This window comes from Halichoerus grypus, chromosome 4, assembly GCF_964656455.1.
Source record: "Halichoerus grypus chromosome 4, mHalGry1.hap1.1, whole genome shotgun sequence".
Lineage (NCBI taxonomy): Eukaryota > Metazoa > Chordata > Mammalia > Carnivora > Phocidae > Halichoerus > Halichoerus grypus.
In genome coordinates this window covers 122681026-122695838 of record NC_135715.1, presented here as the reverse complement: position 1 = coordinate 122695838, position 14813 = coordinate 122681026, and the positions used below count along the sequence as shown (strand labels likewise).

Here is a 14813-nt window from a genome sequence, read left to right as displayed (position 1 = left end):
ATGAATAGTAACTAGCTTTTTAATTCCTAACTTTTCTGTGCTCTGTCTCATTGGGCAGATGATAGGAAGTGACATTTCAGGAAAGTCCTAAGAAGTTTCTACCCCATCTATAAAAAAAATTAGAGGATCGTGCCTGGAAGCTCGAGTTGGCTATTTAAAATCAGGTGAATATCTTGGAACAAGAGATGGATATGGTCTTGAGTTGAATGAAATGCCAAGTACTAAGCACTGATAAACAATTTTAAAAGAAATTAAGCATGAAAATTGCAAACATATATTAGTGGATTCAAATTCTTAGAACAGGAATAGAAGAGTAGAGTATGGCCTCCCACTAACTAAATAATCTGGGAGATAAATGGTAATTCTTCTCATAAATAGCAAATACCCGTATTCTTTTGGCTATCTTCAGGAACAGGAACCCTTCATGCTATCTCCCACAAAATATTCATTCAGAACACTATTTATCAACAAAAGAATGTTGAAGTCATCTGAGGCTGTCAAGGAATTCCAGTGCCAAAATCATGATAGGTTTCCAATTTTCTTCAACATGCAAAGTATCATCTGGTCTCAAGGTACAAATGCAAAGTTCCCGTAGCTATGTTTTACTGAACACAGTTTCTAGCTTTAAGTAAGTTCTGGGCATTTTGATAAATTTACTGTCATGTTTCACCAAAATGCAGAATACACTAACAGCTCAAAATAAATCAGAGTCTTCTTATTTTACAGCTCCTTGGGTCAAATCTCGACAACTATGAAGTACAGTAAGAGGAGTCCTTTTTTCCTCCCTAAAGGTGAGAGAAGCTTGGACAATCTATAGTTTAGTGGAAAATGAAAACAGTACTGACTACAGTTTTTTTGTATCTTCTCAAATTCTTAGTTTGTGGAATGTTTTGAAAACTTCAAATTTCAGTGGGGGAATTTGAAATCTTGCTACTAGAATAAGCTATGAAATCATTTTTCTTGAAAGCACAGCTCTAATGTCAAATATTCTGGGGTATTCTTTCACTCTACACAGCTAGCTCTAAGTTACAGCAAACAGTAAAATAATGAGGTATTAAATATTCCTTTACTCTGTCATCATTAGTCATCTGAACTGCTGATATTGATTTTTGAAAGAATATTCCAGCAAATATACATCTAAGTTTATAACTCTTGAGAAGAAAAGAATCAGTGGTTTAATCATAAGGCTTAAAAAAAATGTAATATTAAATTATTTCCAACAGAAAAACCCACACAGAAGGCATATACGTTTCTTTTGTTTTGGAGGGAGGGGGCAAAAAAAAAAAAACCTATCCCTGGAGCTTTGAATTTACATTCACCTTATTAAGCTTTTAAATCTGAAGAAATTAAATTCAGGAATTCCAATTTCTCCAAGCGCAACAGATAAGATCTAATTTAGAAGGCTACTTGTATGTGAAGAATAAATAGCATTAAGTACCTTAAAAAAAAGTCAACATAAACATGACATTGAAGCAAACTGGCACAGTTTGACAAGTTTTAGAACACTAGCTCACAAAATGAATATACTTTGATTCAGACAAACACAACAAATATAGCCTCTATCCAAAAATCACAGAGACAACCCTATATAATACCTATATTAAATTGTTAAAATGTTCAACACATCTAAGGATATTACAGGCCTCAAGTTGCCAGAGTCCTGATAGAAAAGTCAGCAGTGTGAAATATGCTTCACAAGGCTTGGCGTGCATGCACACACTCTGCAATGTGGGGGAGACAGAGACACCAATCACCATCGATATTGTCCTTACTTGCAGACGCACAAGTATCCTGCATGTTCCGATTCTGACTGGCACCTGGAGCGGCTCTACGTGCCAGTCATCCCAATGTACTCAGGGATGTAAACACCTTATAATTAAAAAACGTGAAGGCATCAAGGACGTTAGACAAATTTAAAACACATCCAAAGATTAATTTTTAAAGGCATTGAAGAAATAATTGATTGCAAATTCCAGTAAGAGGATGTACCTGCTCCTTCACGGAAGCTAGAATAGTGGTGGCTGTGGTCTCGGGTTCCATGCCTGGGCCAGTGGAGGCAGCTTCCCAGCGGGTCTGTGGTTGCCCCTCCTCCACCAATGAGGCCTGCTCAGGAGCGGGCATTCCTCCTGCAAACAAGCAGGCAAAGAGTTAACACTTGTTCATGGGCTCCTATGCAGGAACAGGCAGGGGACTGAGGATCTGCAGATGGTTCCTAGGAAATACTATAGACTTCTACGCACAAAGATCACAACTCCTTACGGCTATTTGATTTTCAAAAGGCAACATCTAGGTCCAAAAGTACAGCTAGTATGACTAAATACTAAAATAATAATAACAGTAGCAGTAGCACTAATAATAATGCATACTAAGAAAATGTATAAACAACATCATAGCAAAAAAATGACATAAAAGTGTTGGGGAGGAGGGCTCTTAGTTAAAAATGTACTAAGGACAATAAAACTGTTAGAAGCTTGTTGAATTGCTGATTTTTCTAATCAGATAACCAATAAGTAAGTATGATTATATCATGAAGCAAATAATAAATCTTCTAGATTGCTATAGGGGCCAGTTTGTAAAGTTCACATACAAGAAGATGTCTACAAATACGCAATGCTTTACCAGTTACAGAAAAGGCTTATGCAATAGAAAAAAAAAAAAAGGTTTAAAACTTGGGCCTGAAAATAAACAAAAGTCTCCTGTATTTAAAAGAAATGGAAGGCATTAATAATTAGAACAAGGATATCTTTGGTGTAGTATTATAGCTAACATGGTTTCCTTAGAAGAATCTGATTACCAAAAATGACAAAGGCAATGGAGTTGGTGTTTAAAAAGAGGGTCTATTTCTCGGGTGCACCGCTTATGAAAGAATGAGTTCTAAAGCAAGAGACGGAGTGCCTCAACGCACCAAGAGGGATGTGTTTGCCAGACCACTGACCTGACAGGGATTTTTCATAAATTTGGAAGATTGGGAAAAGATTCCCACCTAAAATGTTGTAAATATTTTAGTAACTTGTTTACATGGCAATGTGTTTGCTTGAGAGCACAGTCTCTTGTACCATGAGATGAGTCCAGTGCTTGGCGTATGTAACAGGTGTTCAATACATGTCTGCTGAATAAATGAGCATATAAATGAAGGACTGGCCATCTTTCCCATGTCTCTGGCAATCAGCAGGCAAACCTCACCAAGGGCTATGATACACACGAGACCTTATTTGTTCAACATGTTACTCTGTAAGCTCATATATGGACATGTCAGACCATAAATACTGTTCTTGACAATCTTCATAGTTTTCTCCTAAGAATTACTCTATTGTTATATTTTGATTGTTTTTTTTTTTTTAATCAACTTCCACAATGTTCAATTCCATAGCATGATCTGGGGATTTTCCCATTCCCTCAAATTTCTGTATCAGTTTGCTTTTTCTAAAATCATCATCTGTAAGAGAAGGGAAGATATATGCATACCACCTGACCTCTCTCCATCTCTCATCCTCACTTTTCTGACTTTCACATTAGTGAAGGTGGGTTTGGGTTCCAGGCTTCTAACAGTAGTTGCTTTATTCTTGCCATATTAATAGGCAGAAATGGGCAGTGAATGTGATGAGTTAGTGCATTTTCCCTAATGCCAGCTTCATGAAGAGTCCGTATGCCTGCTCTAGCAGGTGAATTCTCTTTCATTTCTATGGTGCCCAAGTTTAGATGGAGCCTTACCTGCAAGGAGGAGGATCTCCTCGAGTATGAGTAGAGGAGGAACTTCATTTAGTCTTGGAGTAAGTGAATCTAGGATCAAAACCTAAGTGCCCTTGGATAAGTTACCATTGTTGAGCCCCACTTTCCTCCTTAAAAAAGGGCTTACTAATTCTTTCTACAGCATAATGGAAGGATTTTATGGGAATCTTTATTTTTTAGTATATGTAGGCTTGAGATATAAAATACACTTAAAATATCATCAACTGAATAAAATAGCTCATTTCTGTATTTACTGGCTACTCACCATAAACAAGATATGAAGTCTATGAAGAAAAAAATGCCACACATAAAGATCTTAGATTAACATTTAAGGCAAGTAAAGATATGAAAGTATTCTATGCCATTGAAAAACTACACACCTTAAAATAAGCAGATGGTTGCAAAGAACAAAAATGTTACTATGCAACAGTGGAACAAATAATGCCAAGAATCAGAAATTTTAAATGTCAAGAGTATAATATCATGAAATACCAATGTGTAAGGAAAAGAGAAATAAATTCAGTGCACAAAGAAAATCTGAGAAAGGGAGAAAATAGAAACATCACTGGGGAAGTAATTATTAATTCTTTATATAAATAGGAAGAGCCTTACTGAAAGATGTAATTATATTATTGTAATTATATTACATCACTGTAAGTATACCACACTTATTTCATAATATTTACTTCGATAATTCTTACTGTTCAGGATCAATATCAGATGAGCATTTTCTGAATACCACTCTGCCCACATGTGTAGGGGGCTAGGGAGTTTGGGCATAAGGCAGGGTCACTGACCATTAGCGCCTCATCACCTAGCTGAGGCAGCAAAATATGAATCAGATCAAGGCCAAGCAGAGCAAGATGCAGCGATGAAATAACAATACCAAAGTTAATAGGTAGAGGCTGTGAAACACTTATGAATTTGTAAAAGAAACCAGTATCAGGCAGGAGAGGAGATTTTCATAGGCAGAGATGATACTTTTTGTTCTCTGATTCCTCAAAGACTGAAAGGTATTGCAGGCAATAGCTAGCACTGCTGGGCTGAAGAATGACCACGGTGCCCCTGCATACCCGAGGGTGAGACACTTCACTGCCCCTCATTTCTGGAACAGTCCCCAAATAACATAACCTAACACTGGGCAGAGGAGGGATGCCACAGTACTGACAAGTTCTAAACCTAGTAAGGTCTTCTATCCACTTTCCTGTAGTTCTCATAACAATTTAAGGAATCATAGGAACCAAGGTACGACTAGAGTCACAGGATAAGATTATTACTTCTTCCCATTAGCAAAGGAAAAAAAAAAGCCACCAAAAAATAATGAGTGCTTCTATAGCAAAGGGACCGTGAGAAATAAGGCTTCGTGCTTCCTTCAATGACCTCAACTTGCCTGATTTGGACAAGCACATTCTAGGGACCTGAGAAAATCAAAGCATTTTGGGGACTCTGGAGAATCACAGGGAATGGTAGAGGTGCCAGAAAACTGGAAGCAGGAAAATGCCATTGCTGTTTTTGAAAAAAGAAAGTAGACTCTCTTCACATCATAAACTAGAGAGCTAGACATAGATCTTAGGTGAGATTCTTAAAAGGATTTTATCCAAGAGATGATCTGTGAGAACCAGAAAGGGGCACACCAAAGAAAAGTCATGTTAAGCTGTTCTAATTTCTGTCTTTGGCAGCGTAACCATGGAAATGTAGTGTGTCTAAACTCCAGTGAGGCATGTATATTAGAAGTCCCCCACGATATTATAATCATCAGAGAACTGGGGCTGGCACAGGGCAACTGCTGACTCTCACAGCCTGAAAATGTCTGAAGGAAACATATCCTCCTACAAAGGTTTCTAATGTAATGCCGGAGAACTTTGTTCTTGACCCAATCTTAACCAAAAAGTTTAACTATAATGTAAATAATACACAGGCATGCTCAAATTCTTCAGTGACTATGAATACTGAATTAATCCATATAATAAAATTAAAATACAGAAAACATTGCTATACTGCAATAATGAGCTACCTCTATGAGATAAAAACAACGGGAATAAATGCGGGGTCTTATATTGAGGTTAGCTTAGCAGCACCCTGGGGAAAAGATCTAAGGACTTCAGGTCCAAGAGCAGAATGAGTGAACCATGCAGGAGACAAAGCTGCTCCAAAGACAAGGTGATTTTATACTGTGTTGATATCAGTATTTAAGATGACAGGAAGAGGGGCACATGTTAGTGTACACCTCTCCTTCAGGCTCCTTGGGACATGTCCAGGTCCAGTTACAGATGGCACATTTGCAGAAAGAGATGCAGATGTATCCATTCAGGAGAGGATGAGTAGGATGGTAAAAGTATTCAGTCATTCTTACCAGGCACAGGAACAGGGACAAAATGAATGACAGCTCCTGCTCCGTAGGAGCTCAGACCTTAGTTGGGGGGGGAGGAGGGCAGGCGCCCGGGAAGGGCAGCTAATAGAACAAGAAGAGTTAAGTCTGATCTCAAGAAGAGAAGGACTATGCAGACAAGCAGACGTCTATAAACCTCTGAAGGACTGCTATTGACAAACAAGGTTAGACATTTTAGGTTATGATCCTAAGAGCTGGATCAAAAACTAATGGTTTTGTGACAAACTTGTATTTCCCTTTATTATTACTGTCTTTATACTTTTAATCAAATTTGGCTAATGGTTATATTATTTTTAATCAAAATCAAAAGTTGAGCCACGAGAGGAAGCTCAGGACGGGCTTTCCTTTTGGAGCAAATATTCAAGTGTCCGAGGCAGACACTAAGGTAAGACAACTTCTACACTCTGAATTGATGTGAGTGTTCCTCAGTTTTCGGAATGTTGTCTATCATTTCACAGCTATCTGTTAAAAGGCACCTGCAGGGCAGGAAGCTGTGCTTTTCCTGAAGGCATGATGGACACTGGAAATCTTAGTGCTGTTTCTCTGTCTGGCTGTACAAACCTGAGATGAGTTTGTGACCAACTCTTACAAGTGTCTTCTCATTTTATCCCAGGCTTTACTTACTAAATTTCCTCTTGCCCAGGTCTATTTTTAACATTCTGTTGAACTGTATTCTTTTGTGCCTTGTAAAAACACTTTCTGGAAGGCAGACTCTGTACTTTCACTATAAACTTTATTGAAGACAAAGAAGCTTTTATGTGCAACTATTAGTATTTGTGTATGTGTGTGTATCTCAATCTTATAGTGAACTATCATTGAGTAATGGGAAATTTTTCTTCCCAAGGTTGCAGGCTAGATACATTCAAGAGTGAGTATTGAGGGGCGCCTGGGTGGCTCAGTCGTTAAGCGTCTGCCTTCGGCTCAGGTCATGATCCCAGGTTCCTGGGATCGAGCCCCGCATCGGGCTCCCTGCTTGGCGGGAAGCCTGCTTCTCCTTCTCCCACTCCCCCTGCTTGTGTTCCCTCTCTTGCTGTGTCTCTCTCTATCAAATAAATAAATAAAATCTTAAAAAAAAAAAAAGAGTGAGTATTGAATCTTGAGAATGTAGATGTAATAAATGCAGGGTATGGACGTAACATACAGCTATGCATGTAATATATATGGGCAAAGCCTATGACTCAATATCTATAATCACTTTTACCCCAGATACTAATCCACAAAATTGTCTCTGTGCTAAATCTTTCTGGGATAGATCAACTACATACTGTATTTTCCTCTATTTACTCATTTCTACTCTCCTTACTGACAATTTTTGGCCAAAGTATACTAAGTATACTTTGTTTCATCTTATCCAGTGATATAAACTGGAGTCTATATATTTTTCTCTCCTCTTTTGCATTAGTATTTTGGACTATAACATATCTCATGACTTCATTTTTTTTTTTTTTTTTAAGATTTTACTTATTTGACAGAGAGAGACACAGTGAGAAAGGGATCACAAGCAGTGGGGAGTGGGAGAGGGAGAAGCAGGCTCCTGGCTGAGCAGGAAGCCCGATGTGGGACTCAATCCCAGGACCCTGGGATAATGACCTGAGCTGAAGGCAGACACTTAATGACTAAGCCACCCAGGTGCCCCTCTCATGACTTCATTTTGAACGCTCAGAAAATGCTACGATGATTGATGACAACCATTTCAAAACTTATAGGACAAATAATGATCCCCAAGAACAAATTAAGAAAAATAATAAAGGACAGAAAATAAGCACGATTATTTAAATTTTATTCAAACCAAGATATTAATAATACAGGATAATAAACATTTTGGAATAAGCATTAGATAAACAAAATACTGTAATAGTAAAAACAAAAAAAAATCACTGAGTATCCTATGTAGTAAAGACAAGTTTCTTTGCTTTACTTATAATGAAACTGGAACTACAGAAGAATGAGGTACTGGGAAATCAGGAATATGCGTCAGAAGTTAAACACCTTCAGGACCATATGGAATCTATTCTAGAATTCTAAAAGGAGTACTAGATGAACTTTTCACAGTTAGAGTTTTAAAATATCCTAGAAGTAAGAACCATTTCTAAAATCTGCAACTCTTTAGGAAGCTTACAGATAGTTACATACTAAACTTCTAATCAGACAGTTCATCCAAAAAATTGAAACTTCTTGGCAAGAATTTGTTTAGAAGGGAGCTATATGCCAAACAGCACAGTAATTCTAGAGAATAAACTATATACAGCAGTTAAGTGTTTTGGCTTATGGATTTTACAATCAAAAGATCAGCGCAAGATAACCTGATATTTAAAAAAAGGCAAAAGGTGTAAACAGACCTTTCAGAGAAGAGGAAATCTAGGTGGCCAAAAATAAGGTGCTCAAACTCATTAGTAACTAGAAAAATACAAATTCATACTACAGTGAGAAATCAATAAACAACCCCCAGAATGACAAAACATTTATCAATACCAAATTCTGGTGAAGAGGTAGAACAATGGTAAATATCGCAGGCTGCTGATCAGTATTTAAAGGAGCCATCACTTGGGAATACATTTTGGCACCTATCTAGTCGAGCTGCTGATACATATATTCCATAGCCCAGTAATTCCATTCCTGATTATATAGAGATATTCTTGCACACAAACACTGGAGAGCCATGTAAGTCAGGTCATGGCAGCACTCTATGGAAGCTCTGAATTGTAAACAACCTGAATGACAATAGTGAAATGGGTAAATACATTGTGGTATAGTCATGCACTGTGTTTCATCTATAACAAGTGAACAACAGCGCTATACAACAAGAATGACTCTCACAAGTACACTGCTGAATAAAAAGTCACAAAAGAATACAAACAGTAGAATTCCATTTAGGTAAAGTTTAAAAAATAGGCAAGATAAAACTGTTTATTAAGGATGCATTTGTAGGAAATGACTATCAAAGTCAAAGGAGTGGTTACTTCTGCAAGGAAGATGCAGATTGTGATTTTAGAGGGGACATTAAGAACTTTTGGAGTGCTGGACTGGCATGGGCAATTATTAATGGACGTTTTAGCTTTTTAATGTCTTCTAGCTGTATATACATTTTATGAGCTTTTCTATAGTTTTTTTCATGAAAAAGGAAAAATACTAATATAGCAAAACAAACTTATATGATAAATTCTTATTAGTTGTGATCTGTAAATAGAAAAATTTAGAGTATTTATAAATAGAATGCAATAGTGTGTAACAGCTCAAATACTAAAGACTATCCATTTTTAAGAGAACTGATCTACTTCTGGTTATAAAACTACACTAAAAAAACGACACTAAATTTTGTAACTCATAAATGTCTTGAAGGTATTTATTTCAATAAAAAAAGGGGCTTACACTACAAAATAAAATGTCTGCAACCCCATATACCATTCACTAATAATTTTTGAAAATAAAACACGTAGCTAATACATAACATCAGGTTCAACACTGCTCACACCTCCAGGCAGCAGTTCACATTGTGTTCTATATGAATGACGCTCCCTGGAGTGTGCAGAGTGTGGACACGGTTCCTGTAACACAGATAAACATTGAAAAACTGTTAATAAAACCAAAAAGTATCTTATTTGTTATGGACAGCTAAGAAGGAAAAATGGAAATTTCTTTTTGGAATCCTACAGGTTCACCTTGTAGGATTTGGGATCTGTTACACAGATGAGGAAAAAGAAGAAGCCTGGAATGTTAAGGGCTGATAAAAAGACAGGTTGATAAAAAGATGGGGGTAATCAAAAGGCTAAGAATGTAAATAAAGCTGAGGGGTGATGACTGGATCAAAAGGCATGATGAGCATACATTTCCACTCTTTTCCAACTCAAAACACCATGAAATGACAGAAAAGGCCTTTTTCTTTTTTAAAATAAGAAAATTAGTCTAGAAATTTTAAAAATGACACCAGTGTGCTAAAAAGTCAGAAAAATAATGACTATAAACCTATGGCAAAATACCAGAGGGAACCATAGCACCAAACAGAGGAGGGACTGCTTTGGAGCAGGTTGGGGTGGGGGTGGGGGGCAGGTTGCACACTCAGGCTACTCAGATACCAGATCCTAGGTTCTTAGGTCAGGGTCAAGATCAGATGATCAAGGGTAGAGCTAGTGCAGCAGGGTGGTCTGCCCTTGTCCTGGACATGCTCAAACAGTTGCCAAGGTCAAAGGAGGAGTTGATCCAGACAGAGCAGGGCCTCAGTCAGCTACTGATGCCCAGAAGGGACCAATTCCCTAAAGAGGAAAAGTAAAGTGAAGTATGTAGAAATAACATTTAATGAAGCTTTACTTACTTACTTACTTATTTATATAGGGGTGGAGGGCAGCAGAAGAGGGAGAGAGAGAGAATCTTAAGCAGGCTCCACACCCGGGCTCAATCTCACAATTCTGAGATCATGACCTGAGCTGAAATCAAAAGCAGGACGCTTACCTGAGCCACCCAGGCGTGCCTGAATGAAGCTGTTTTTAAACTGAAAGCTGTGTACATGAAGGAGAAACAGCCAGAGACCTTGAAATAAAGTTATAGGATAAAAATAAAAATCTCAATCAATGGAATAAAGAGAACAATTTTTTTTTTCAAAATTTAGGGGCGCATGGGTGGCTCAGTCAGTTAGGTGTGGGACTCTTGGTTTCAGCTCAGGTTGTGATCTCAGGGTCATGAGATCAAGCCACGAGTGGAGTATGCTTGAGTTTCTCTCACCCTCTCCCCTCCTCCACCAAGCATGTGTGGGTGCGTGTGCACTCTCTCTCTCTAAAATAAATAAATCTCTCTCTCTCTTTTTTAAGAGTATTTCATAAGAAGGGCACCTGACTGGCTCAGTCTGTAGAGCATGCGACTCTTGATCTTGGGACTGTGAATTGAGTCCCAAAGTGGATGTAAAGATTACTTAAAAACAAAATGTCTTGCATAAGAATGATCTAAATCATTCAGAAACTTAAAAAAAAAAAAAAAAAAAAAGAAAGGAAGAAAAAAAGATGAAAAAGATAAAAGAAGTTTGGAGACTAGAGACTAGTTCAGGGTTATGCTTATTTACCAGTAATAGTACTAGGAAGAAAGAAAAAAAGAAGAGAAATACTAAAAGAAATAAAAATTTCTCAGAGCTGAAAACTAATCATTTAAAATGGGCTAATAAATGAACAAAATGAATGAAATGAACTATATCTAGACACAATCCACTGAAATATCTGGTTCCAAGGATGAAGAAAAGATTGTACATGCTACCATGGAGGAAAAACAAACTGCTTACAAATGAATGAGAGTCCGTTTGGCATCAGAGCTCTTATCAACTACAGAGGAAGTAGCAATAGCTTCGGTACTGACCAAAAACTGTGATTCAAATATGAACGCAACATAAGAGCATGTTAAGACATACCGGGACTCAGGAGAGTTTGGCTTCCACAATCTTTAAAGGACGTGCTGCAACCAAATAACATATATGACAGAAGAAGGATTAGGACACAATAAACAGTGCTAAGCAAATAATTCAGACAATTGAAAATTAAAGTCTAAATAAACTGCCCATGATATCAACATGAGAGGGGTGAGAAGCTGAAGAAAATAAAATTGTCCTGATGTTCTAATTTAACCTAGTGGGAAGAAATACATACAGAGTAACTCCAGGTGAGCAGTGCCTTTGCTGGTCCCCTCAGGAAGAGGCAGAACCTACTGCTCACCCCTTGAATGTGGGGCTGGCCTCTTGGGACTCACAAAATGTGGCCAATGTAGATCGTGTGCAACACTTGAGGCTAGGTTTAAGAGGCCTAGAGCTTCTTCTTCTTCTTCTGGAATCTTGAAATCACTATGCTGTGAAAGAGCTCAGGATTAAAAGATGCCATGTAGACAGAGGCTCAGTACTCCCAGCCACTCTGGTCAATACCTCAGATTATATAAGACAGGCCATCTTAGAAAGTCCTGCCCTGACCAAGTATCCAGCTTACTGGAGCCACCTGAGTGAGCCCAGGCAAGACCAGCAGAAGAACCTCCTTACCAACCAAGATTTGTGTGAAATTTAAAACCATTGTTTGAGTCACTGAGATTTAAGAGGACTTGCTACATGATAGGCAAGTGAAACTAATACAACCACTAATGAGGATAGGGAAAAAAAATTAACTTATATTATTTTTAAGAATCATAAGATTAAAAAATTAAATTTTTCATGCTGAATTATAAAGATATAATTTATTTAAAGCATTATTGATCTTCCACTTATTACATACTACACTATAAACTAGATGTTATTGAGAGTATAATGATGAATTAAGACCTTGGCCTCCAATCCAATTTACAGTCTAAAGGGACTATCTAAAGGGAAGACAAATAAAAAAGCAACTACAATAAAATGCAGCTTGAGATAAACAAGGCAGTAAGAGCTCAAACATGGAAGGCAGATGCTCAAAGAGGGGTTTCAAAAGGTATGAATAAATGGGGATGCTATTCCAGGTGCAGCAGAAGGACCCAGGTGGAGGAAAGCCCACCTATAATGTATTAATTAATTTTATTAAGCTTTTACATTTAAAAATTTGCTTTAGGTTCAATAGATTACTCAAAAACCTCCCTAGACTATTGTTTCATATCATTTGCAATTAAGAATATCTAAGCCATATCAAATCTCAAGCTGTTTAAATAAAAGATTTGTTTTTATCATTAGTTTTTCATATCAAATGCTAGTGTTAACAAAGATTAAAAACTAATGAAATCACTAACACAGCACATATGGGGATTTTGAAATATGGTAATTTATAAGTGAATTACTAGAGGCAATAAAAATAATGTAAAATTGTTTAATTAAGGACTTGGGCATTTAATAATATTTATAAGGTCTATTAAAGATAAAAAGTATACAACCTAGTAACAAAGTAACAACCTGCTATCTTATGCAGTGGCTGTCTTTTAGTTCATTATATTGATTTTTCTTTTTACATGGACTAGCTAAATGATTTTTCAGTGTCTTGGGATTTTTACTAAACTGTCTAGCTGATAATAACCTAAATCTGTATTAGATTTCTTAGAAGTTCTGCATTAGACTTCTATTTAAATTATACATTCATTTGTCATTTGAAAAAGTCCATTTAAAATTTAAAATTCTCAAAGTATGCTCCATAAATGACTTCTAGTTCGTCAAAAACAAGGTTCCTGTGATTAGTACATCTGGGAAATACTACAGAGCCTGTTTCCTCTTGAAAATCCCTAAAAACCTTGTTTTCTTTTTTTAATTTTAATTAATTAATAATTTATTTATTATTTTTTCAATTTTATTTTATTATGTTATGTTAATCACCATACATTATATCATTAGTTTTTGATGTAGTGTTCCATGATTCATTGTTTGCGTATAACACCCAGTGCTCCATTCAATACGTGCCCTCTTTAATACCCATCTAATGGGTGTTCTGTGGACCAGTTACACTGGCAGCACTTTAGAACTTGTAAGAAATGCAGAATTTTCAGGCCCCACCCAAGACCTACTGAATCAGAATCTTCATGTGAATAAGATCCATGTTGTACACACCTTCAAGTTTAAGAAGCAGCAGTATAGAGCATTTTAAAAACTTTGCGAAATCTTAAAGTCAATGAACCTGTTTAATCACATCTTACTCAGTATTGCACACTTATTTGACCCCTACGCTTTTTGAGGGTCACCTAGTACCATTTTGAGGAACGTACTTTGAGAACTTCCACAATATAATAATCATTATTATTAATGAGCAAATGTAGCTAGAAAGAGGAATTGCTCCATCCTTTATAATTAAAATTGGGCTCTCCCCAGCTTTTCCAGTGATGTCAGTTTATTAAAAAAAAACATTAATTAAGTACTTTTAAGAAAATGGGAAAGAAAAATTTAAGCTCTTTTCAATAAAGATTCCTGCCAACAAAATTAAGCATGAAATTGTGTTTTGGCTGTAAGTTGGGTACCAATTTCTTGGAAAACTTAATTTCTAAATTAAGGAATAAACGATTTTCCAGAAAAAGAACCTGGCCTACTCCAGGCCAGGTGTGAGTTTTAATTACATTTTTCATGCTCGCCTCATGAACACTCATGTGGAAAAAGACTAGGTATATATAGTGCATACTGGTGCTTTGGTTGGAAAGATCAACTCTCCATCTGGGCTATAACAATTTGCTTAAAAGGTGTCTAGTTTGGGACAGATGTTAATCTATAAGATGTCTTACTGAAAGTACAGGTGAAAAAGAAAAGTTGACAGTTTTGAATTAGAGTATCATCAAAAATACTGATTTTATACATGTTTAAAGTCACTTTTAATAATGCTGATTTAGGGGCGCCTGGGTGGCTCAGTCTGTTAAACATCTGCCTTTGACTCAGCAGGGAGTCTGATTCTCCTTCTCTCTGCCCCACCCCTCGCTCGTGCTTTCTCTCTCTCTCTCACTCTCTCAAATAAAATCGTAAAAAAAAATAATAATGCTGATTTAAGCAATGATGCATCTAACGATTTCCAATTTCATTACAGTTCTTTAGTGTAAAAGGGAAAATTTTAGGCATCAAAAATAAAGTACAGGAGATTAATAAATGTACTAAGAATCCTTTCTTTCTGTTCCCGTTTTCAGCAAGCTTAAGTTAGAGAACTGATAGCTGTCTTTCAATCTCATTTATTCAGTTTAGATTCTGTATGTTTAATGCTATATTCTGTTTCCAAGAAGACAAACATATTTTCACACTTAA

The 14813-nt window shown here is 36.7% G+C and overlaps 1 protein-coding gene across 12 annotated transcripts in view; it reads right to left on the bottom strand.

The window, feature by feature from the left end:
* Nucleotides 1-14813, bottom strand: part of PKP4 (plakophilin 4) — a 231383-nt gene that overhangs the window by 160772 nt on the left and 55798 nt on the right. For 7 of the 12 annotated variants that reach the window (XM_078070824.1, XM_078070823.1, XM_078070828.1 and 4 more), the window contains one exon: nt 1990-2126. In XM_078070824.1, coding sequence (XP_077926950.1) covers nt 1990-2121 — 132 coding nt within the window. In that variant the 5' untranslated portion in view covers nt 2122-2126. Of the gene's footprint in view, nt 1-1772; nt 1870-1989; nt 2127-9590; nt 9651-14813 lie in introns of those variants that run through there. The other 5 variants (XM_078070829.1, XM_078070832.1, XM_078070826.1 and 2 more) reach the window with 4 other exon arrangements.